The 24,488-nt window shown below is 37.8% G+C and overlaps 1 protein-coding gene across 13 annotated transcripts in view; it reads left to right on the top strand.

The window, feature by feature from the left end:
* ncam1a (neural cell adhesion molecule 1a) overlaps positions 1-24,488 on the top strand; it is a 257,422-nt gene that overhangs the window by 214,402 nt on the left and 18,532 nt on the right. For 3 of the 13 annotated variants that reach the window (XM_040032633.1, XM_040032636.1, XM_040032641.1), the window contains 6 exons: positions 656-781; positions 2,382-2,396; positions 5,122-5,169; positions 8,145-8,147; positions 11,877-12,001; positions 12,714-12,894. In XM_040032633.1, the coding sequence (XP_039888567.1) occupies positions 656-781; positions 2,382-2,396; positions 5,122-5,169; positions 8,145-8,147; positions 11,877-12,001; positions 12,714-12,894 (498 nt within the window). Of the gene's footprint in view, positions 1-655; positions 782-1,349; positions 1,353-2,381; positions 2,397-3,545; positions 3,549-5,121; positions 5,170-8,144; positions 8,148-11,876; positions 12,002-12,713; positions 12,895-18,271; positions 24,123-24,488 lie in introns of those variants that run through there. The other 10 variants (XM_040032640.1, XM_040032639.1, XM_040032644.1 and 7 more) reach the window with 5 other exon arrangements.

Genomic DNA, 24,488 nt, shown 5'->3' with positions numbered 1-24,488 from the left:
ACCTGAAATATAAAATCACAGAGCCCCCCTGCAATTACAATTTATACCCTTCTTGGGATTTGTTTTTCACATATACAATTAAAATTAATAACCCCTCTATTGGTCATTGTGGTTGCTGTTTGTATGCAACTGAGTCATTGTTATAAACTCATTAAAATTGTAGTTCACCTGTGGGGTCCTGGCATCAAGTGTCAACAAAAAGCTTTCAGCATGGAATTACTGCCTCGGTTTTTTGTAGTTCCAAGGTTTCATGTAGGAAATATTCTTCTCCTAATATGGATCAGGCCACAGCAGGCATCCCGCTGAATCATTCTGAGCAACTTATAGGAGAAATACCCCATTTTTATTATATTGTGGTGAGCTTAAGCGAAAGGAGGAGACAGAGATCTCTACTTTGGGAAGCGGAGCAAAGTGTGAGTGTAAAAAACAAAATCCAAAAAAATGAAAACAATCTTGAACGGGTGGACTAGTGCATTACTCTACTGCGGCCTATGAGAAGGTAAGTAGCACGCAGGCAGCCACACTGACCAACCTCACATAAATTGGTAAAAGCCAACATGATTGGGTCACATATGAAATGTTCCCAGAGTCTCAGTTCTGAATTCCTCGGGTCACTGTACACCTTTATGGAATAACACCACCTTGCCTCCAACAGACATGACCGGGATCACCATCACTAATTTGAAACCAGAAACTACATACGAGGTCAGGATGTCCGCCATCAATGGGAAAGGTGAAGGCGAGAGCAGCCAGGCCAGCACTTTCAAGACTGAGCCAGTCCGTAAGTACTCCCCTCGCTTCTTGCTCCTGCTCTAAGTGCTCCTCTGACCCAAATGCTTTGAACCTAATGCCGTAGCTCACTCCGCTGCCTCCCCGTGTCTAGCTGTGCCCAGATGCTTTCACCCTTACGTTCCTCTATTCTCATGCCAAGCCCCCAGCGCAATCCTTTTCCATCCAGGCCAGAAGAAACGATAACTCACGACGACGCCGTCACTCCATGATCCAACTTTGTTAATAGGGTTAACGATGCAATGTGTAACCTACCTCTCCTTCATCACCCAGCACTTTTATGTACCTCTTTTTTTGGTGAATGTTTGCAGCGTGTAAGTCTGAATGAACCCTCGTCTTCATAGCCCACAGCTCAGGTGATTTACTGAAAGCTTTCTGCAAAGTACGTGCACATTCTTAAAGCTGATTTATACTTCAGTGTGAAGGAGTGTTGTCTCTGTATTTATAGTTCAGTGACAGCATGCATTTTTAATGTAGCAGCCACACGTCGAGTCCTGCTGAGAATTGTTTATATTTTCTGATAGTGATGGCAGAGCATGATGAATTACTGGATATTTTAGAAGGTCAAGAACATTTTCTATTTAACGGCGTTAAAGCGGGTTTGGTGGATATTCTGGACATATTTGTCATTGCCCTTGGTGCTTCCTATATATCACAGCTTAGTTAGTTAGACATATGGGGCAAACTTTACATCAAAGAGCAGGTATGTGACACTTGTCATCACCAGGATGTGTCGGCCTGACATGAAATGTGACTTTGAGTGTATTTTTGTCACATGCTTCTCACTGAAGTATAAATTGGGCCAGATAGACGTGTAAATACACGTACATTCTGCATTTTGATTCTCTTTCAAATCCAAATCATATAGCAAAAATGATCCAGTAACTGCTGTTTAACATGATAACAAGTGATGCACATTGTAACATAGTAAAAAATAATAAGGATGTAAATTCACGGGAGAGGAAACAGAGCTTTTTATCAGTCAGCACTTCAAACCAAGGTCAGGAATAAATCTTTGTCTTATTTTGTGCCTGCCTTCATGTCACACTTCCATTTGTGTGCTTCTTCACCCCCCCCCCCCCCCTTTAGAAATAGCTCCTCAGCATCCTCTTATTTTGCTTGCAGTAAAAAAAAAAAACAAATCTCTTCCCTGTGTTCATTATGCTTATTTTGGAAACCCTTTTAACTTGAAGTTCAGCTCAGACGTTACAAAAATTGACTAAAATTTGACGGAGGAATCATATTAGATGCTGTAATCACTTTGTTATATTGCATCAGAGTGTGTGTGTGGGGGGGTATCAGCCGCAAATCCAGATTCCTTACCTTGATCGACACCTTGAAGTCATTAAAAGTATTTTCTACTGTAGTTGCTGATACAGTACCAGTATTATCAACTGTAAAACAGAGAGAAGCAGAACTTTGTGTGAACAGAATACTCAGTAAGGCACAATAGACAATGGGTTAACGATTTGACAGGGCAGCTGGCCTCTTTCATTGATCATATTTCTCATTTCATTGTTTTTTTCTTCTCTTTGTTTTATTGTTTTCTCATCTGGTTTTTCATCTGTTCTCTCTTCCATTGGACTTCTCAGGGTATTCTGTCACAAGTAAGTTTCTGTCCTCCATGTCTTGGCTGCTTTATATTCGTCTGCATTTTGTCTCCATCCTCCCGTTGTATTTTACCCTCACCGTTCTCTGTGTTAAAAAAAAAAGAGTGGTTACTAAATGATGCTACAGCCAACTGGATGTAAGAACTGATCACACAGTGTTCCACAGAATCATCATCCAGTGCCCCAGAACTATGAATTTTCTTTTTTCCCCCCAACCAATCAGCATTAGTTTCTTCTTCTTTTTTTTCCCCCAATATAGCAAAAGGAATACTTTTATGCAGTGTCAGTATCATTTTAGAGATATATGTGTGATGGTCTTAAAGAGCAGGTTGTTTTCTGCAACAGTCCTGCTTGTAATTCCTGTTTTTTTTGTGTGTTTTTTGTCTCGTGACGCCTTAAAGGTGTGTTTTGTTTTTTTTCTTTAAAAAAAAATTATGTACTTCTGCATTGCAGTAGTTCAGTCAGGGAATGTTATATAAGGAATATACTCTCTTCAGACTATGACTTCGCCTAAATTAAAGACTATATATAGTTGCATTATCCGACGATGTATGGAATCATTTCTGGTAATTATTTTAAAAACCAGGTGTCTTTGCATATATTTTACGTATATTCCAGTCTTCAACTGCCCCAGATCTTTTGGGTTCCCATTCTTTTGATATTAGATGTTTTCAGACACAGAGATTAATATCTGGAAAGTAAGAAAATAAAAAAACTACTAGTTTGCAGTAGGTTACTGGAGGAGGGAGGTGTAGCTTTCTTTGAGAAAAGACTGTGCTTACTGTTACACAGGAAGAGGTTTTAATATCTCGTATAATACAGAGACCCAGAAGCTCAATGCGTTGTATCTTCCTTAATAGAAAAATACACACATACACACACAGAAAAACATTTCACCAGTTCACTTTATCTACAACCTTTAGAAGAATGTTGAAAAGTGAAAAAATACAACCAAATACTGAAACACTGCAGTGCAAGTAAACTTCAGCAGAAAAGTTTCCAGCCAGAACTAAAAAGTAGTGAAAACAGCTCGACATGCTTGCCAATTACATTTCAACACAATAGTGTTGAAATGTAAATCGGATTTGAACCTAGGACCTTTCTGTCCTGAGGCAATAGTGCTAACCACCAGTGCCTCATATTAAGAAGGTCTAGGGTTTGAATCCACCAGTCTGCTGGGACTTTTTTGTGTGGAGTTTGCTTGTTCACCGTTTGGGTTCTTGAGTATTTTGGCTTCCTCCCACGGTCTAAGGACATTCTAAGTTGGCCGGAGTTGTGAATGTGATTGTGTGAATGGTTGTCGGTCTCTCTGTGTTCGCCCTGCGATAAATAGGCGACCTGTCCAGGGTGTACCCTGCCTCTCGCCCCAACGTACCCAGCTAATCGTGATTCTAAATTAGATAATCAGAAGAAAGATGGATAGATTTTCTGATTACATTTTCTTCAACACAGTGCACTGACTTCATAGTACCACTGTCAAAAGCTTCAGTTCCAGAAGCATGACTGGGAAATGTGCAGCTGTTTACATTGTGTGTATGTTTTCTGCCGTATAATACTTTTAGGGACAAATAAGTTGCGTCTTTTTAAAAGAGAGTTAAAGAGAAGAATTTAATTAACTTGGTGTAAAGAGTGTAATAGTGCTGTAGCGCCTAAGTGTTTGGGTGAGTGTGTGTGTGTCTGATTGTTGTGCTTATAATTTTGTTAAGCGAGTAATTGTATGTTGTTGCTGTAAACAAAACAAAAGGCAGTTGCCATAGGTATAGTAAGAAATCAATATGACATGTTACAGTCACTACTGTACAAACAAGAATGCAGCTTTGGATCCTCAAAAGTCTTACAAGCGCTGCAAAATTTTGGTAAATCTGGCCATAATTTTACTTTCATAAGAACTTCATTTAATGCTACAGGCCTGAGCTTTCAAAAGATAAAGGAGCATAATTTCTGTCAACTTATAAGTTGTTCATTTCAGCCTTTTATGCATTCTAAATATCGAGGCGCTATAAGCAGCCACGGTCTTAAACCCAGGTGGGCTGTCAAGACCTGAGCCCAGTATTTCAGGCAAGCAAATTCTAAATCTGTTTGCAAATATCTAAAATGCATGTATGCATGTAATGTGGGAGGAACCTAGGGAACCACAGTTGTGAACCATTTGGCTTCAGTTGGATCAGTGGGAGGACATGAACAAACCTATTCCTGTAAACTGCCTAAATGTTATGATTCTTAGTGTATTTGCAGCCCACTAGTTTACAATATCTAGCACTTGAAGAACTATGAGCTTTTTAAACTCTTAGATGAATAGCTGTCAGTGGTTCTCAGCAAGAAGAAATGATGTCTTAGCAAGCGCTCACATTTCCATTGCTGTTAAAGAGCAAAGATCTGAGCTTAGTGAGCATGTAAATGCTACTGGTTGGGCCAAAACTACACAGTAAGTTTTGTGTTCTTATAAGTGGCACAATGCACCCTGAGAGAACCAGTATATAATCAGTATGAAAATATCAAATGGAAATATAAAATTGCATTTATTCATATCATTTCATGTCCATATTAACACATTAATATGTCAAAACTCACTAGTTAGTATAGATGCAGAAATATAAGATTTGTCAGTGATCCAGGGAAATTCTTTATGACTAAGAGACAAAAAGAAACAGTCCCATCCTTGAGGGGTTTTTTTTCTGTTGAGGACTCCAGCGCCTCTCATTTTGTTTTCACCATCTTTCAGTTTCATCAGAGATACCACCCCCTATTGCTGCCACCAGTATGGCCCGTAGTGAGTATGCCAGTCCAGCAGTGTGCACTGTGTCTCTTTACCTCTCTTACCTGCTTGGCATTGCATCTAGTTTTCATTTATATTTGTTGTGGGTCATAGGAGGGCTCAGAATCCCTCTACAGAGTGAAAATTGACAAAGAAATCGAATAGCTTTGCTAATTGTCTCAAATACTTAAAAATTTAGATTTTTACTAACACTTAAAGGTTAACCATCTGACATAGTGTTGTGTTTGCAGAATTAACACAACTTGCCTGTTCATTAATATTCAAAATTAGATTCTTGAGACCGTTGTTGTGCAGTTGGAATATATGAGTTTGTTTTACCAGGCCTGCTTTATCTACTGAGCCACTTACTTTGACAGGTGTAGAGGATACTTACTGTAGTTTAATTGCTATTTGTAGAGGTATCATGCTAACACCTTAGTATAAAGTTAGGTGGTTTATAGAAAACTCATACCACTACATCATACAAATTGTTTATGCTATTATTTGCTATAAACATTAAGGTAGTAGGGTCCATGCTAACACCTCATATTCTGTTTGTGTCATAACAGAATGCTGCAATTTCTATACTTTTACTGAGTAAAAACATTCGTAATTTAAGCAAATTCTAGTGTACTTACATATTTAGTTGATCTTAAAGTAGATTCAGTGAACATTTATTTTGCACCATTTTTTCTCCTAAAAACAAAGCTAAATATCAAATCAGCGTATGTTCAATGTGCCATTTGTTCATGCTAACGGGCATGGCTGCTAATGACAAATGAAAGCTAATTTTCAGATGTATCTGTTTATTTGTAAAAAAAAAAAAAAAAATCAGAAGCGTGCAAAAAAAGGGAAGGCACCCGCCCAAAAAATGATCAAACAATTTACTATTAAGATCTCACATACTGAGGAGCTATTAAAGTCACATGGACTGTCCCTCATTATATAACTCCTGTCTTGTAATTTACACTAAGATAATGTGTATTTTTATCTTATAATGAGGAGTTGCAATTGAACAAGCACAGCTTCTAGGGTGCAGTAAATATATATATATAATATATATATATATTGGTATTCCCTAGTATAGTATCCCTAAATACAACACTTCATGGAAAGTAGCCATTCCAATGGCCATTGTTGCAATTCCCATTTCCTCAGTCTTTCCTCAATATACAGCATTGCAGACCTTATTAAAATTTGTCACTAGATATTAAAAGCTATTTCTGGTTCTTACCCTGTTATCTGTTTAGGTGAGACACAGCATATAGTTAAGCTGATCTGACAGTTGTTAAAGTACAGTTTGGTTGGTCCCGCAGTGTTGTTACATTCACAGCTGAACGAACCATGAGGAGCCATTCTTTAAAATGACAGAAGGATATCTGTCTTTTCGGTGAATCTTTCAGTTGTTTCATCCACTCAATTTAATCACAACTTGTTTTCTCCCAGATCGCTCATGAGTTGAATCCTCCCCTTAGTGTGCATTCACTCCATTTCTCTCTGAAAAGCCAGACAGCAGCGTGTTAACAGCATCTCAAAATCATCCTTCATGTATTGACTGGCTACGCCAGAGCATGGATAGCCACTGCCAATTGTTCTTTATCTGACTGGGACTGAAAGCTGTGACTAAGTAGGAAGCAGAGACCAGGATTTTCTAATGAATGTTTTAAGGGAATGGACCAAAAATAACTTGATCTTCCACAAATACTTTTTGTGAATACTTAGCCCGTTTTCTGAAAAACAAGAAAAAGGGAGATCGCTGACACTGATCAACAAAGCCCAAGCAGACCCGGGTTGAGGTTTTTAACGTCATTGTGTGCAGTAAAATTTTAACCAGTAGCACTGCTAAGTGACTAACCTGTCTGACTGCTTATTGCTGTCATTTGTGGTTTTCACAGACCTTAAAACGTCATTTTGGTTAACAGTGTGCAGTGTGTAAAGAAGCATAACATGTGTGTTTGGTCACTGGAGTAATTGCTGTAAGTGTAGTTGCTCCTTTTAAGCTCCTGATGTATGATGTGTCTGCTGTGTGAGATCTGTATGTCTCAATATTGTTCTTAACAAGTCTTTCCTTTTTGACACACCATTTTAATAACATTTGTCTAATGCAGTTGTGGCTATTCATTAGCTTGAAATAGGATGCAGCTGATGGCAGTGTATCTGCTCAGTGCTTTTACAAATGCATTCCTCAGAACAAATGCCACATGTGCTTTTTTAGATTGTCGTAGAACTTATTTCTTCAGATTTTTCATGTGTTCCTATTGTTGTCTGCTGTGTTGTGTATCATACTTAGTTGGCATGGTTTTATTCCCAAAGCTGCAGAGTTTCCTCTGTTTTCATTTAAGCTCTATTGTTACCGGAAAAACACAACAACAACTAAAATTGATTTGTATTGATTTTAAAATTGATTTTCTGTTCGACATGTCATTTATTTTCAAAGACAATCAGCCCTACTAGAATGGGTACAAGTTAAAATTCAGATCTGGCCAAATTGTTACCAAAATATATAACAGAGGAAAAAAAATGCCAGAGGAAAAGCTGTCAACTGGATGCATGAGGCAATTCTGGGTGTATAGTTTTGGCTGAGTCTTCAATATCTTAATTAGTTTATTTGTTTGGTTATTTACTGATATCCTCAGTGTTGTTAACAGCCATAACTAAATATCCAGTACCTCATATATTCAATAACATATTTTTTATATGTTCAAAAACTTCTGTTTATCAATTTACGATTTGTTTTTGTTATTCTGTTTTGTCATTATGTCTTTAACATTCTTGTTTTTGTTTTTTTATTATTATTTTGACATGTTTTCATCATTTCAAAATGTTTTGTATGTTTCCCATATGCCCCCCACCTGTCCCTGCTACCCCCACACTTTCCCTCTTTTTCTTCTTCTATGTTATCCTTTCAACCATTCATGTCCGTGGCATCATGTGACTTTGTCATGTGGCTCTTGCATGGTGCTGATGATGTCGTCTTCGCTGACCAACAGAAGGTAAATTTCCTTTGTTTAGTTCGAGACCATTACATCAGCAATAATCATGCGCAAGGCCTTTGTTAAATTAGGCTCATAGAAGAGGCATTAAAACATTTTCAGTTTTATTCATTTAGCCATTTGTTTCATCTACGAGCCATTATGTAATTAAGTAACAAACATTCACTAACCATGACTTTCATAATCAAAGCGATTACTAATAATAATAACCACAATGATTATTTTCCCTTGCATTTATAGAGTAACACCAAATTTACTCTTGGTGCCTTATTATTTGTGTGTGGGTGTGTGTGTACAGAACTTTGTAGAATGTGTGTGTGTGTGTGTGCGTACATATATGTGTGTGTGTACATATATATGTGTGTGTGTGTATATATATATACATACATACATATATACATACATACACATATACATACATACACATACACACATATATATATATATATATATATATATATATGTATATGTATGTATATATATATATATATATATATATACATACACATATATATATATATGTATAGCTGAAGCTGAGCTTCAACTAAGCTAAAATTAACACCACAAACAACACTAATCTTCATAGAGCCAGCAATGCAAGAGTGATGTAAGTTTGAAGAATTAACATGTAGAATTTAGTTTTTTTCTCTGTAGTGCCAAATCACAGCACAACAGTCATCTTAAAGCACAATAAAACAGAGAAAATAGACAAAAGATTTTATACACACATTAAATTGATGCATAAGATCAGGTTCAGATCTGTTAAATGCACTTAAACAGCCTATATCCTTAACTTGGATCAATAAGTAGACCACTGCGTAATAAATAATGACACGATTTTGATATTTTCTCTTTCTGTAAGTGTAAATAACTACATTCTGAATGTGAAACATTCACATTTACAAAACAGTCACAGCTTGAAATGTCTTTTGAAAAAAGTCAGTGCGTTTTCAACAATGCATGTTAAAATTTGTAGATAACGGTGGGCCATTACAGGCGCAAAATCATTCCACACCCAGTATTCTGGAAATAAAACTATAATAGCGTTTTACTTATTCCATTCAAACAGCAAGCTGCAGAAGTGCTCACATTTTTAAACTTTGCAGACAGTTTCGCTCCTGTGTAGTAATCCTGGTACAACTGCATCAGTAATACCAGTGCATTTTAGCAACAAATTCAAGATATTAGTGCAATTTTTAAACTTTGCAAAGCCATCGTGCAAATTTTCCAGCTATGCCTGACGCCTAGGCACTATTGGATGTGCTGCAGAGCAAAGTGCTACTGGATGCATATGCTTAATTTCATCTTTCTTTTTAAACATAATTTTTGAGTTCTCACCCTGGTTAACATAGAAGTTATGACTATACTTATGACTAATTAGAGAAATCTTTAACAAAGTCACACATAATCGTGTCATATTATGTTTCATGTAAAATGTGTTGTTGTTAACATGATTTGCCTTTAATATGGCCAAATGCCTTCACAGATAGCATTGCAAAGCATTTTTTAAACCCCACTTTTCCGGTTTTGTAACAAACCATTTCATTATGAATTCTTTTTAAACATCATACGAGCAGCCCCACAAAGTGCCACTAACCACAATTTGCATTGCATGCATTGTTAAATATAGTCACCCACAAGGCTAATGTTTCATATTCTTCCCCTGGAGAGCTACATAGCTCACACTGTTTTACCGGTTGGACTCACAACAATCCTTTGCATTACTGCAGCATGCAAGTTTACTTCCTTTTTCTTGTTGCATCCTCTTTCTTGTTGTTCAGCTGTTCTTAAAGAAAATGTCTGTCCTACCTGCATGTCTCTGTATCTTTGATGTAATGTCTTTCTAGTAGTTTGCATATGCAGAAGTGCTAACATTGGGTACATCTTTTTAGTATTGGGAAGTCATTGAGACGATTGGGCAATGTTAAAAACATATATCTTTTTTTTTTCATTTGACCTGAACAAAGACTCCAACTTTGAGACATTTACTATTTTCAAAATTCACCTTTCTTTTGTATAATTCATACTGTTATTAATCGCTCACATACAGCACTTATGAGATGATTTTCCGTTATGATCTATGAACTCGTAAAACTTAAATGAATTTCTTTATTCTACAGAATGTTTTTAATAACTTTGTTGTATACTGTCTTTGTGATTAGCTTGGGCTGCATGTGGAACCACACCATCCACATGCATGTTAGAGCGAGGCCATGGGTGGTGTTTCACACGATACCCTTCTGAATTTACAGCAGTGGGCCAAATTTCAAGCTTTGCATGTGTAGTTTTTTTCATTCTAATCTTCCACTTTCTCTGTTTTAGCCTTCAGAAATATTCACCTAACCCAGAATGATGCAATGCTGAATGTATCAATGTCTGCCTGTCACAGAGTTACTACTGCTGTAACTAATACTGTCTGATTCACTTTCAGCCTGTGTCATGCTCACTTCTGCCTGGTGGGATGCAGTTTTTAGAAAGTGTGCTTATTTGATTACTTCAAGAAAAAGTGCCTTCATGCATATTCATTTAATTAACTACAACCACTAACACTGATGTTTGAAATGTTAAATACTGAATACGTGACTTTTTTTTTTCTTGTGATTATCACAAAATGGATAAGTGTATATATATATATATATATATATGTAGAGAGAGAGAGAGAGAGAGAGAGATTTTTTGGTTTAACTCCTTATTGAATTTCTATCAGTAGCATGCATGTAGAAATTGCAGCACCACTGAGCCTTTCTGTTACCTGCTGGTGTGGCTGTTACTTTTAAGATTGTTAGCACAGGGCAAAGATTATAGCATCACAAGGTAGGGGATTTAATAACATATTAACAAGGCTAACTGTGTGTAACCAATATGCACATAATTGATGAGTTTGGGTTGTTAGTCTCCACCCTTATTGCCTTAACAGTGCCACGAAGAGCTACAGCACACACACACACACACACGCAAAAAACACATTGACCTCCTTTCCCACAAGACTATGTAAATGTTATTAAAAGTAATAGAGGAACATGTCCAATCAAGGCCTACAGGCTCATTATCCAGCGACCCAGCAGTCATTACTCAGGAGGACAGAGCAGATAATGAGGGCCTCAAGGAGAACAACACCTCCGCCTGTGGTTCTGAGGCAGCCACGTTGACCTCTGTTGCTTCTAGTCGTCCTGGAAGTAATATTCCACCTAAAGTCTGTCTTTAATTATCAGATACTCTTCTCATGGAGGTTATATTTCTTTCAGTGGGTCCTCCAAACTTAACACATAGATGTACTATTTTGGAAATCTTTTGATGGGTGTTCCAAAATTGTTACAACACACCATCACATACACCTTCATTGTGTGCCCCCTGATCTGGCACTGCTGTGGTTAAAGTTTAAGTTTAGGCACAAAAACTAATGGCTTGGGTTAAACAAATAGTTCAAGGGTAATGAACGATTTTGGTTGTTGAGAAATTAACATTAACTAAAACTTACTAACCAAGTTTAACATTGATTGCATTATTTTAAAACTAAGATATTATTTGAGGTGAAGGCTTGAAAATTATTAATGTTATTGATCTGCTCGTGGTAGACACTGGTGAAAAAAATGTGTCTATTTCAGCGCAGTTTTCTTTTCTTTTAAGATAAAAAATTTCAGACATGTAGTTGGTGTTTAAAGGTAAACATGTGTTGATGCAGTAACCACCGTTTGTCATCTAATCATCATTCCTTGGTTTCCTGTTTAGGGGAACCCAGTGCTCCCAAACTGCAGGCCAAGGTGCACAGCCCGGGCAATTCTCTTAAGATCAACTGGATCACGCAAGATAACGGTGGTTCCAAGATTAAACATTACCTGATCAGATACAAGGCTGTGAGTATTTCTGGCAATGGGGGTAACTTTTTGTATGCTTCAAGCATTTGATATAAAAACAAAAACAACATAAAAAAAATAGTAACAGTTACGACAAAGTAGTCAAATCTGGCTACGGCTTTGAGCAGGGGTAAATCTACTGGAATCTGTCAAAATATGTGCCTGCTAATGACTCCAAAGCATTTTAAGCCACCTCATCATCCAAGTCATTTCCCACTTTCAATTTGTATCTTCTACCTCTTTGGAATTAACAGTTGTCACTAGGAAGAAAGGGTGACTGTAATTAGACCAACCAACCCTTACAGCAGACTAGTTTTCCTGCAGTGGCGGTAATATAAAGTTATGTTCTCATGCAGCACTTGTCCACTGAATTATAACTATGTATTCAAAAAGATTCATTACTAACCTGATGGAAAAGATAAATGCTTAAACACCACTTTCATTTATTCTTATAAGATCTACTTGTGTACAATTTGTGCATAATAATTGGTGAGTACTTTATACATTTCATTATTTTCTTGTTTTTCCCTCATTATTAACTGTTTCGGACCAGGTTAATCTCTTTGGAACTGAAAAACATGTTGAGAAAGAACATGTACTGCTTTTATGTCAGCTCAAGAACAGTTTGAGAAATCGAGACATTTGTAGATGATCTAAAATGAGCTTTTCCTTTGAGAGTGTTGAATTGTTCCTTTCTAAATCCATTTCTCAGAAGCGTGTATCTGACTGGAAACCAGAGCTCCGCCTTCCCAGTGACAGTACCTATATCGTCCTGAACAGCCTGGAATGGAACACGGAGTATGAGGTTCATGTGGTGGCAGAGAATGAGCAGGGCAAATCTAAGCCTGGCATCCTCACCTTCAAAACAGATACAGAGCCCACAACTGTCCCAGGTACTGTTCCCATCATACCTACCCCGAGCATCCACACACACCAGCCACAGTGCACATAGGCTTCTACCGTGACCAGAAAATCTATTATTTGGATCTCTGACTTTTGCTAGGTGCTTATTCAAAGCTTGCTGGCTGCAGGGTCGGTCATGAATAATCTATCTCTGTCTGTCGCATGGCAGAGGTGTATTGTTTTTACTGTTTTCATATCTGGTAACCAAAAGGAAATGCACGATGCAAACCCCATTGATGCGTAAAGCAAAGACTCTATTATAAGCCGAGGGGCACGTAGTGGTGTGGCCTATACAGAGTGTTTGAAATGAGCACAAACTCTAAATTTCATTCCCATTGGAAATGTGTTATTTTCTCTTGTGAAAATATTTGCATATGTTTCAGTAAATCACCCATTTCTCATTTTGGGGGGAAATTTTAAAGAAAAAGTGAACCTGGTGCTAAACGTTTGCACAGTACTGTAACTGTAAGGTTTATAATCCAGGCATTATATATAATATCACACAAAGACTTGATCCAATGGTGTATTTTGAATAGCTACTTTTGGGGAGTTGGGGATTTTTTAAAATGAGATTTACATTTAAGGAACTAAACTAACTTGCCCACAAAGTTTACTATAGTAGATGACCTTAAAATGCCCAGTGCAACTAATCTAACATTGTTCTACAATAGTTAATAAGCACAGGCTTTGTCCTTGTAGGCCAAAATGGGTTTTTAAATGATAAACCAAAGACTGAACATGGCATGTGTGCACCAAAAGTTTGATGTCAGTAGAAATACACAAGTGACTGCAAGCTGGGTCATTTGAAATCTATTTTCATTTTACCCCCAGCCTACGCTCTTTGTTTCTAGTTCTCAGTCAGTGCCACACTTTTGTTTTCTTTAATAATGTCATCTCCACTAAATCCTCGTTTCCTGGAGGAATGAATTTCTATGCACAGAGCACCTTTTTAAAACACTGCACTCGCTTCAAAAAATGTTAAAGCCCAGGCAGCACAAGATCAAAAGTAGCTAATGAGTCCATATGACATGCAGAGGCATCCTCACTGCATTTCTCCTTGGATATCCGGCTCTTCCAAGTCTCATTACTTCTTATGAGGTGACTTCAACTCCTCAATCTTAATGTCCAATGATGTGAGAACAGACTTCAGTCAGACCCAGAGAAAACAGAGTTTTGTCCATTTATTCCCAAATACATCGTCTACACAGGTGGTCACGGTCGGCCTTTGCTCTGTTGCTGTGTTGTGTGTAGAGTGCACTTTTTAACTTGGGCTGCCTCCCCACTTGAATTAGCTAACAGTTTAAAATTCTTTGACATCTTACACTCTGTCTGTGTTTCTTTTTTTTGTTTCATCCTGTTTTTCTTCCATTGTCACCCTCCCTTTCACTATTCGCCTGCCCTTTTCTTCTTTATGAAAGGAAGTGTTGATTGCCTCAGTCGTATTTTCTTTTAACTGTCAAGTGCACACTGTGAAAAATATTTCACCTGAAAAATCGAAATCACTTATAAAATGGCCCAATCTTTAAACTAATGTGCCCGAAAACAGCCCACAAGTCATAAACACAAACTAAAATCTGTGCCTTGCTATAGATTTAAAAGTACTGACAGAACATTTTTATAAAATAATACACAAAATTAAGCCATCAAGTAGTAGGACAATGCTGTAATCATTTCCCACCAGTCAAAGCAGACAACTACACTCATCGGCTAGTTTTGTGCTGAGCTGAACCCTGTTTTGTCTCTAAGAGCATCTTAATTCTTTGTGGCACATAAAGTTATGTAAACTTTCCTCAGAGATTTTGTACGTATTGACATGATAGATAGAGACATGATTTTAGTTTTGTGGCATTGGCATCCTGCTGGAAGCAACCATGATAAGATGGGTGCACTGTGCTCATAAAGGGATAGACACAGTGAGCAACAATATTCAGGTACGCTGTAGTGTTTCAATGATTCTCAGTTGGTACTAAAGGCTTTTCTCAGAATACATCCCCCCACCATCAGCAGCTTTTGATACAAGGAAGGACGAATCCATGTTTTTATGTTGTTCAGACAAAATTGTTACCCTACCATCCAAATCTCACAATCAAAACTCACAGACCAGGCAACGTTTTTCCAATTTTAAAAAACGACCTTGCAAATTATAACCTCAACCTCCTGTTTAACTGACAGGAGTTGGCACCCAGTGCAGTCTTCTACTATTGTAGGGGGATCTGTTGTTTTTCTGAATAACTTGCTTGTAACGAGAGGTTATACTGTTGCTACTGTATCAGCTCGAAGGAGCGTAGCCATTCTCCTCTGACCTCTGGCATCAAGAAGGCATTTTCACCCAGAGAACTGCCGCTCACTGGATTTTCTCTCTTTTTTAAACTGTTTTCTGTAAACTCTGGAGATGGTTGTGTGGGAAAAATCCCAGCAGATCAGCAGTTTTTTGGAACAGTCTGACCAGCCTGTCTGGCACCAACAACCTTCTCACATTCAAAGTCACTTAAATCACCTTTGCTTCAACATTCTGACGCTTGAGTTGAACTTTAGCAGATCGTCTTAACTTTGAGCTATCATCACACACATAGCTACTCATTCAAAATTCTGTGGGTCATAGTCACTGGAGTTGAGCTTTATTATTAATCGGGATAGATTACTGACGTTTTACATCCAAAATACAAATGTTGAAGAAACTATTATATGCATGCAATCTAAATTTCATCACAGTTTCAGCTTTTGAAGTTGAGTAAGTCACTATTTATGAAAAAAAATGAAGTTTAATGAAGCTTGCAGATTCAGTTTTTTCCTAAATCATTAATGACCATACTCCATAATTTACTATCCTGCCACATTTTATACACCATTCATTGTTTTTTGATTTGTTTGCAGTCTCTCTCTGTTTGTATTACGATATCTGAGCCTCTATTGCCTCTATCTTCGTTTCACATTTTCTCTGATTTTCATTCTTTCTGTCAGCATCTGTCTTCCCTTCTGCTACCAGGTTTAGTAGGTCTCACAGTTCAGGCTCCAAGACTGACCTGAATTGAAATGTGTGGCCTAGTTAGGTGGGGATGCAGCCCATACAGTCTTTGCATGGTGCCTTTTCCAGCTGGATTAATGTTTTTCTGCTCTTTACTGGAGTTGTTAAAAGGCAACTGCTGCCAGTGCATGGCACATGAAAAAACCTGTTTGGTAGTTTGGTTGGTTTTTGGGAGTTTTCGTATGCTGTAATTGTTTTTTGTTTTTGTTTTTTTTCATGTCCTTGCTGGGCAACAGCCATATAGCAGTGGGAGGTTTGGATCACATATAAATCTACCAGACTACAAGTTAACCTTAGTATCATCCGAGTCAGCCCCCCTTCAAGTCTTCTAATTACTTTTGTTTAAGTTTTTATTTTTATTTGTTTTGTTTTGAGATATTTTGGTATTACTTCCAAGCTGCTGTTGTTTTTCTTCACTTCAGGGAGCATGGGCTATTGCCGAGGTTTATTTTTAGCTACAACATCTGCATTTAATTCCACTATTCCCTTGCAGTCTCACAGCTGTTCTTTGTACTGCTTGATCAACAGCTGCTCCTTTTTTATATGCAGGACTCTGCATGCTCAATTTTATCTGAATCTCACATTGGGAGTCCAGTGCGGACGCAAGGTCGAGCTTCAGCCTGTTTAAATTTCTGTTTTATGTTCAAAAAAACAACCATACGCACAAGAATTCATTCAGCCCAGTAATGTGAATGCACTTCAGCATAAAAGATCTCTGAAAACATATTGGAGTTTGTTGTCCTTTGAATTTATTTGAATCGGACGTGTGAAAGGGTTTGTGTATAGCTAATTTGCTTTAGGTTTAATGCACACAGGTACAGCTGAGCGGCAATTGTTTGCCACAGTCTCACGGAAAGTCAAATGCTGCCCAAATGTGAAGAGATAATATAAAAAACAAAGTGGCACATCTTGATCCATCCAAATCTCCCCAGCTAAGGTTGACTTAGGACTAAAACTATAAAGCTAATAACATTTTGTAACATGAGGTCATCCATTCATCCATGTCACAGACTTTACCTTCATAACCAGCGTCTGCTTTGGATGTTTGGTTTTGCATGGGCCATTCCCCCAACCATGACCAGTGGTGTAATGCTAGATGAACAAGTGGTACTATTGTGAATATTTGCCTATGCTTTCTTTCCGTATGTGTCCATACCAACACAAAAAAGATGTCCATACATATTTGAACTTTGAACCACGAGGTCTGTCAACAAGATCATTTCCTTTTTATTTACCGACAAAAAAGCTGCCATATTGTTTTTAACATTTCTTTTAAGTAATTATCGGGTCCCTTTAGAACCCGAATTCAGAAGCCATTTATAATTGCAACATCCAATAGGATTTGAAGGTAATGTCTTACGTAATGTAGACAAAAAACATTTTAATTAATCCATCTACAATCTGCACTGCCTTTACTGATAAGTCAAGAGCAACAATAGTAGCTAAGGCTACGTGAGCAAAGCAGCCCAGCTTCTTTCCTCTGCAGGCTCAGAGAGCTGCTGATTGGAAACCCATGCGCCAGTTTTCTGGCCTTTGGCTCAAACTTTCCAAAGACACACACAATAAAATATAGAGACGCGTTGCTGTGTTTTTTTTATTACTCCATTATTAGCGAATCTGTGAATTAATGAGACTTTGGCATTCAGTTTATGCGTCACTGGCAAGCAAGCTTGTGCTTGCATTTACTTTATATTACACCACTGGCCATTAGGAGTGAGAGATACTAGCCTGACTCATGTGGATGTGTTCTTGCATTCAGGCTGTCATCTATCTTACCCTAAACTTGGCCGCTGCTCTGCACCATGGCTGATTTAAAACTCCCCTTCTTTATACTGAACCTTAAGGTGAAAACAGAGACTGTGCTGCAGTGTGTTTGAAATGTCTTCCTTATCGATGTCATCCCCCATTACCTTCCTTTGTGTGACCCTCCACCCATGCCTGCCATGAACCATGTGTCATTTGCTGTGATACTAACATGCTATAACTTCTTTTTATTTTTACCCTTTAACTTAGACTTCCTTTTTTATTCTTCAAGTCAGTCTTGAAAAGAAAAAACAACCTTCCAGACTTGTATTTCTGTATTTCTGACCTATTTTTCTATCTCTCTCCCTCTTTTCCCTCTTTCTCTCCTGCTTCTTTTTTTTCTCCGTGTCCTTCCTGTCTCCATGTGTGATCTTCTTGGGCACCTATGGACCATGACATTGCCATACACACAAATTTCTTTCTCTGTTTGTGTTTTTACTGTGTGTGTGTTTTTTTTTTCTTGTCACACTTTATTGCTGTGATTATCACTCAAAATACTCTGTTGTGGATATTTATTTATTGTTGGTCAATAACCTCAGCTACCCTCGGTTGCCAATGTGTGACATGCAGTCTGGCAGCTCTTCTTCTGTCCGTGCTGACTGTGCTCTGGCTCCCATAAACTGATTGCATTCAAGGAGAAAGAGGATAGTCTGAGCCGTTCAAATCTTTGGCTCCAGACCTTTGCTTTCTATGCCTTTTGACCCTTGTGCAGCCACACACAAGAAAAAAAAAAGTTGAAGAGTCAAGACATTGGTTTCATGACGTTATTACAGGGTGCTCAGTACTTGCATCAATTTCAGTTTTCTGGTTTTTAGATTCTGTTAATATTTTTTTCGTCTGTTTTCACTGTAATGTCATCTTGTGTACGAATAGATTCCGAAGGAGAGAGATTTTTAGGGTTTTGTCAATGTTGCAAGTTGGACGTCGGGTGCTCTTTCAGGATACAATGTAGACAAAGTATTGTAGCTTTGTTTTTGATTTGATTAGTAACACATTCATAATGCCTTAATGTGATCTGAAGAGGGGGTGATAAATAGAATAATTACACTGTTTAATTTTGTGTCTGCAGTGGTTTAATCAGACACGGAAATTGTAAAGAGACTTTTATTTTGGACTTTACTGCCTATTAAACAAACACATCCATTCCACTGTTATGTCACAAATGACATAAAAGCATGAACACTGCATGAAAGCTGACACAAGGCATGATCCAGTATTCATGAATGTGCTATGCAGCTGCTTCAAAGCTCCCCAGTCAAGCATTATGAATGTGTTAACCAGGAGATGAGTACAAATGCTGTGCCTAAATTCTGGCTGTTTTTTTTTTTTCTTCTTCTTCTTTTATACAAGCTTGAAATGTCCTGCTGTACAAATTGAGGGGAAGATAACATTTGCAGAGAAATTTAATATCGGTTATGGTCAGAGAACTCATTTTTTCCAGACTCATTCTTAATTTTCAACATTATATTATGCTCATTTTCAAATACATTGTTATGTAACCGCCTTGTCAGGAGAGAACAGAAGGATGTGCAGAAAAACTAATGTTTTGTGAAGAAGTGTACATACTCTTTTCAAACTGATATTCGAGAAATCAGCTGTTATTTGGAGGATTCATGCTCTCTTTTTACCTGAAAGCAGTGAAATGTCTAAAAAAGAAAAAAAAAACCATAAAGAAACAGCTGTTAAACACTAAAAAATTTTGTTTAAAAAATGTGGAATTATTTTCTTCTCTATTCCTGAGACATTTTTGTAAGTGCTTATCAGTGTATTTCCATGTAACCATTGTAGGGTTGAAATAAATTGTTTCTTTTTCTTTCATGAAAGTAATGACTTTGAGGCTTTGGCGACTAAACATACTAAGATATCTTTGTCTGACTCTTCTGGGAAGCTGATTGTTAAGCTGATTTTTGCCCTTTTTTTCTCTGGAGCTTTAACAAAATGTCTGTATTCTGCATTCAGTGTTGCTTTACATCAAACATGACTGTTGAACCCAGATGTTTTGAGGTCAGGGGCTTGGCTGTAGCCTAAGTGAAGAAGATAAAGTATGCATTTTGCATAAAAAAGGAACAAATGGTAAACTGTATATTGTATAGAGGCCTTGCAGCAGTGTAAAACAGCACAAAAATATGGATATTAATATGCAAACATTAGCTAAACATTAGAATGAAACCAATATGCAACCCTGATGGCGCCGAGTAGATTCTTTTGGCTGTTGTTAGCTGCTACGATCTAAGCAACAAAATAATGTATCCAGTGTTTACACAACAAAAAACACCGAAATTTGATTTCCTTATTAAATGGCCGACAACATTGTTTGTAAGTCTTTCCGGACCACCTTTAATTTTTGTTGACCTGGTAGCCAGGCAACCTAGTTTAAGCTATCAAAGCTATGAAAATCCGCAGTTACAGAAGGATTCTTACTTGTGTTTTGTGATCTGACAACACTGTGGTTATGTTTTGCAAGGGTGGAGGTTATGTATTCTGTAGCAGTATTTTTTTTTTTAAATACTTCACTTGAAATATGGTACTTCATGATAGCATGTGTAATGGCTAGCTAGCTTATTGCTAGCTTCTGTTTCCACGCTCCTGTATGTTTGTTTTTTTTGTTGTTGTTATTGTTTTTCATGGAGGCCTGGTCTGATTGTAACACCATGGAGAACAGCCACACTAGCAACTCTACTGGAGTTAAAGAATTTAAATGCTTTAACTCTCAGTAATGCCTCAGTGCTTATTAGCTCTTATTAACTAACGGAGCATTTGGCTAAGAAATTGCTAATTACTTGAGACTTAACAAGGGAATAACCTTAGGCCAATTTAAATGTCCGTCTTTAACAGTGGCAATGACAAGCTAAAGATTTTTAAAAAAGGCTGTCAGAGTTTGGGTTACTTAAAGTCCTCTATATAGTTTCCATTTGTTCCAACATTTGTTCGTCACTCTGCTGTACAACTCATTAAAGTTTGCAGAGTCATGAGAGATGACAGATTGCAATGCATAACTTAAGAGATTAAAATCACCTGCAGCCATGATCAACAGCATTTTAGTGTGAGAGAATTAATAAAGCATTGATACATTTTCAGTAATCACACATATGTGAATGGTCATTGTTTTTATTCTGTCTTGATGAGCATTTAACATCATAGAGGCCAGACATACTGTAATGAATACAGCTAGCGTGTGTTTTAAAACCACTTTTCTCTGATTTATCACAAATTCCAGCTAAGCGGTACTAAGACTTGTGCTGCTGCTGGTAATTTGAGCCATATGGTCCTGATGGATTGGAGTTGATTATGTCTGTATTAAAAGTCAGATTCACAGATATACACGCACTGTGTAAGTGCACGTTTCAGTAATACTAGAAATACGAAATAATTTATCTTCCCATCAAGCGTGCTCTTGTGGCTAGTGAGTGCTTTAACATCCAGCACAACACGTACCTAACTAAAACTCATAAGAAATCATAGAAAAAGTGCAGAAAAGAGCACTTGAGTTCCAAGTAATCAAATGTCACAGGCTTTTCCACTGAACGTACGATCTTTGATGGCCTTTTGATGGGACGCTAAGGTGAATCTATCCCCATAAGCTCTCTGCCAGAGCCTTAGAATAGGCAGTATCATCAAACCTGAATAACATCAATATCTGTAACACCCCATTTCTCTGAACAGGAATGAAGGAGAATTAGACGTGAGGAAGAGCAGAAGAATTATTAGCAAAGAAAAAATAAAAGTTAACAAGGTTAGTTTCAAATGTTATTGACTTTTTTTTCTCTGAGCAGTTTTCACTTTGGAAACGTGGCACCCCCGCTTTTTTATGAGTTGGGGTCTAAAATAAGATTTGTATTCCCTCCATTTATTATCCCTGGCACTGCGGTTTAATCTCAACTAAGTTCTGTCACAAGGAAAATAAGAGCTTACGACACCCTTGAGGTGTTCTTTGTCACTTTGTCCCCCCAGTTGTTCATCAGTGCCTACCGAGTAATGATAGTGCTGATCAGTGCTGAGTGATTTTCATTTTTGCTAATCAGGATCTCCATCTAAATGTCTGCATCAAACTTACTTGTGTTGCATATAAACAGAATATTTCTCTTCCCTGAAGCAAATGGTTCAGGTCGCCCACTGCATACAGATTAAAGGGAAAGCTGCCATCTCTCTTTCTATTGGATTTTTCCTTTTTTGTATAGCCTGAAACGTTTCTTCAGCTGGTTAGCTTGGTGTGATTAATGGCAGAAACTTCAAATCAAATGTTGGAGCTTAAAACAATCCACAGAAGCGTCATCGTAATCATCGCTGTGTCAAAATATCTATTGTGTTAAAATAGATACATTTTTTTTAAATGAATGATTCCCCTCTTTCCTCTATAAGCTTTACTCTATGGAAATGAGTCCAGAGTTCCTAACTTTCAAGCCAGCATGCACATCAGTTTGTAGCACTTGTTTTCATAGCATCTTCATTTAAAAAGGGCTGAAATCCCATCTAGCCACACACCGCTCTCTGCATGAAGAGTTTCCAAGGATCTTAAATCAGTCAGAGAGGGAGTCGGTCGCCGGTTGAGCGTCACCCTGCCTCCTTGTGCCCCAAAAGAAAACTGATTCTGAAGCCGATTTTATTTTTAATGGTGGTGCAGTGCCACACTGTGGCAGAGCTTTGATGGAGGACGCAGACATGGGAATTACTGAAGAAACTTTTTCTAAAGCCAAATGACGTCAATGCAGTATCCAGAAATAAGTGTCATAGGTGGAAAAATAGACCCAACGAAGGAAAGGAAAAGAAGAAAATAAGAGTCATGGGAAGTCTGTGATGGTGTTGTATGAACAATTGCAACGACAGTTGTTACATACAGTTGTAGTGCTGGTTGAAAAACGGTGACAGCTTACGCATTTTTACACCTCAGGCAGACAGTCTGTATTCCCCGTCTACAGTATAAACAAATTTGTCCTCAACTGGGCTTCTTCCTTTACAGATGAGGGGGGACTCTGTGTTTGCTTCTCTACAGTCTGTTGCATGCATATGGTTATTTTAATCACTGCAATGTTCAGCATTCCACTGAATCTCAAACACAAACTGTTCTGAGACTATTATGTGGGCCCTCTGGTGAAATAAATGTTGTTAAAATGTCTTAAACTGTATTTCTACTCTAAAATTAATATTTTTTTATTTAGACTTGGCTGTTTTACTTATGGCTGAACCAATCCATCAAATGTAAAGCAAGTGCTGGAAGTTTTTTTTTTATTGCATTTCTGCGTGTTTTACAGCACAAGTTTTTAAAGACACTGCAACCCACGGGCAGAGTTGCACGGTCGGACTCAAATCTAACTCCTGATATAAAGGTGTTTCATCAGGGTACAACTGCACATATCTGGCAGTCTTATTGATTTCTCAGAAATGTGTGTAGTGAAATATTTTATCACATGCGGTCTGTTTATCAGCAGTCGTCTGGAAACCTGTCTCAGTACTGTACCCGACAAGCCCGTAAAGAGAAATGTTTGTGTAGTCCACCCTGACAGGTAGATTTGTGCTTTCTCCCTCAGTGAGAGCACTCGGTAAGAAACCCCCCCTCAGCACTGAATACATGGCACATGATTTATTGTGCCTGTTAAAATGCAAATGAAGCAATGGGCAGAGAAAAAAACAAGTGTTTTCTGCACCACTGTAGTCACCTATAAGTACGCAGAACTCTGGCATATTCTTGCTATTTTCATCACAACCATCAAAGAAATTGAAGGTTTACATACCGGGCCAGCCAGAAAGAGGAAGATAGTGGATTTGAATTAAACGTCTCAGTTGGCCCAGGGCAGTGCATTCACTTGTGAATGCATCAGAGTGCAGTAAGCACAAACATAACATCTTTAAGAGGCATAAAATGTTTTTTTCCTGCAAAGTCTGCAGCATAGCTGTCCATGGGGTGTGCTCCCGTCAGCATTTAAAGAGTGTTATGTGTGTCAACAATTGTTTCTACTTCAAAGGCCAAGAGAATTGGAGCTTTCATTTGGTCTAATTTATGTGTTTCAGTCTCCTTTTAATGGCACATTTACACGGTGCTTTTATAAAATACTTACATTTGACATATTAGTGGCATAAACTGGCCCAATGAGGTTTCATCTTCGTTATGAGCGTTCATCACTCTGTAGGCAATTTAAATCACTGGCAGAAAGTGTGATGTCATACTATGACATCTCATAAAGTAAAGCTGTATGTTAACAGTCAAAGATTAGCATGGCAGTTATTCGTTGCAGGGTTGCATACGAGTAAATTGGTTACCCCAAATGACTTATATGTGGTTTAAGATCCAGTGAATTTTTGTAAAGAGCGTGTTAACAGTTCTGCTCGCTCTTTACCTGTCACACACATTTAAGTATGATACTTCAGTGTGGCAGTTACTGCTTTGCTCCATTTGAAAAAGACATTGGCTTCCCTTTATATATATATATATATATATATATATATATATATATCCCACCCATGTGATTACTCAGCTGTACAAAATGACAGTTTTAGACGCCAGTGCACATGGATTTAATGGAAGTGACACTAAATCGTCACGTTCGTTGTGGTTACTTCAGATCAAAGTCTGTTTTGCTGGAGTAACTAGTGTATACTGATGTGGCAGTACATTATCTATATTTGGCCTTTTATCTAAAGAGTAGGGAATGTGTGAAAGCACAAAATGGGCAGAAAACTGAAAGCGCAGCTCACAGTGCTTCCTTACAGTGGTAACGCTGCTGTCATTTATTTATACTTTAAGCTTTTAGAATACGCTGC

The sequence above is a fragment of the Simochromis diagramma genome, unplaced genomic scaffold, assembly GCF_900408965.1.
Source record: "Simochromis diagramma unplaced genomic scaffold, fSimDia1.1 OVJJ01000216.1, whole genome shotgun sequence".
Classification (NCBI taxonomy): Eukaryota; Metazoa; Chordata; class Actinopteri; order Cichliformes; family Cichlidae; genus Simochromis; species Simochromis diagramma.
This window is presented reverse-complemented; position numbering and strand designations above follow the sequence as displayed.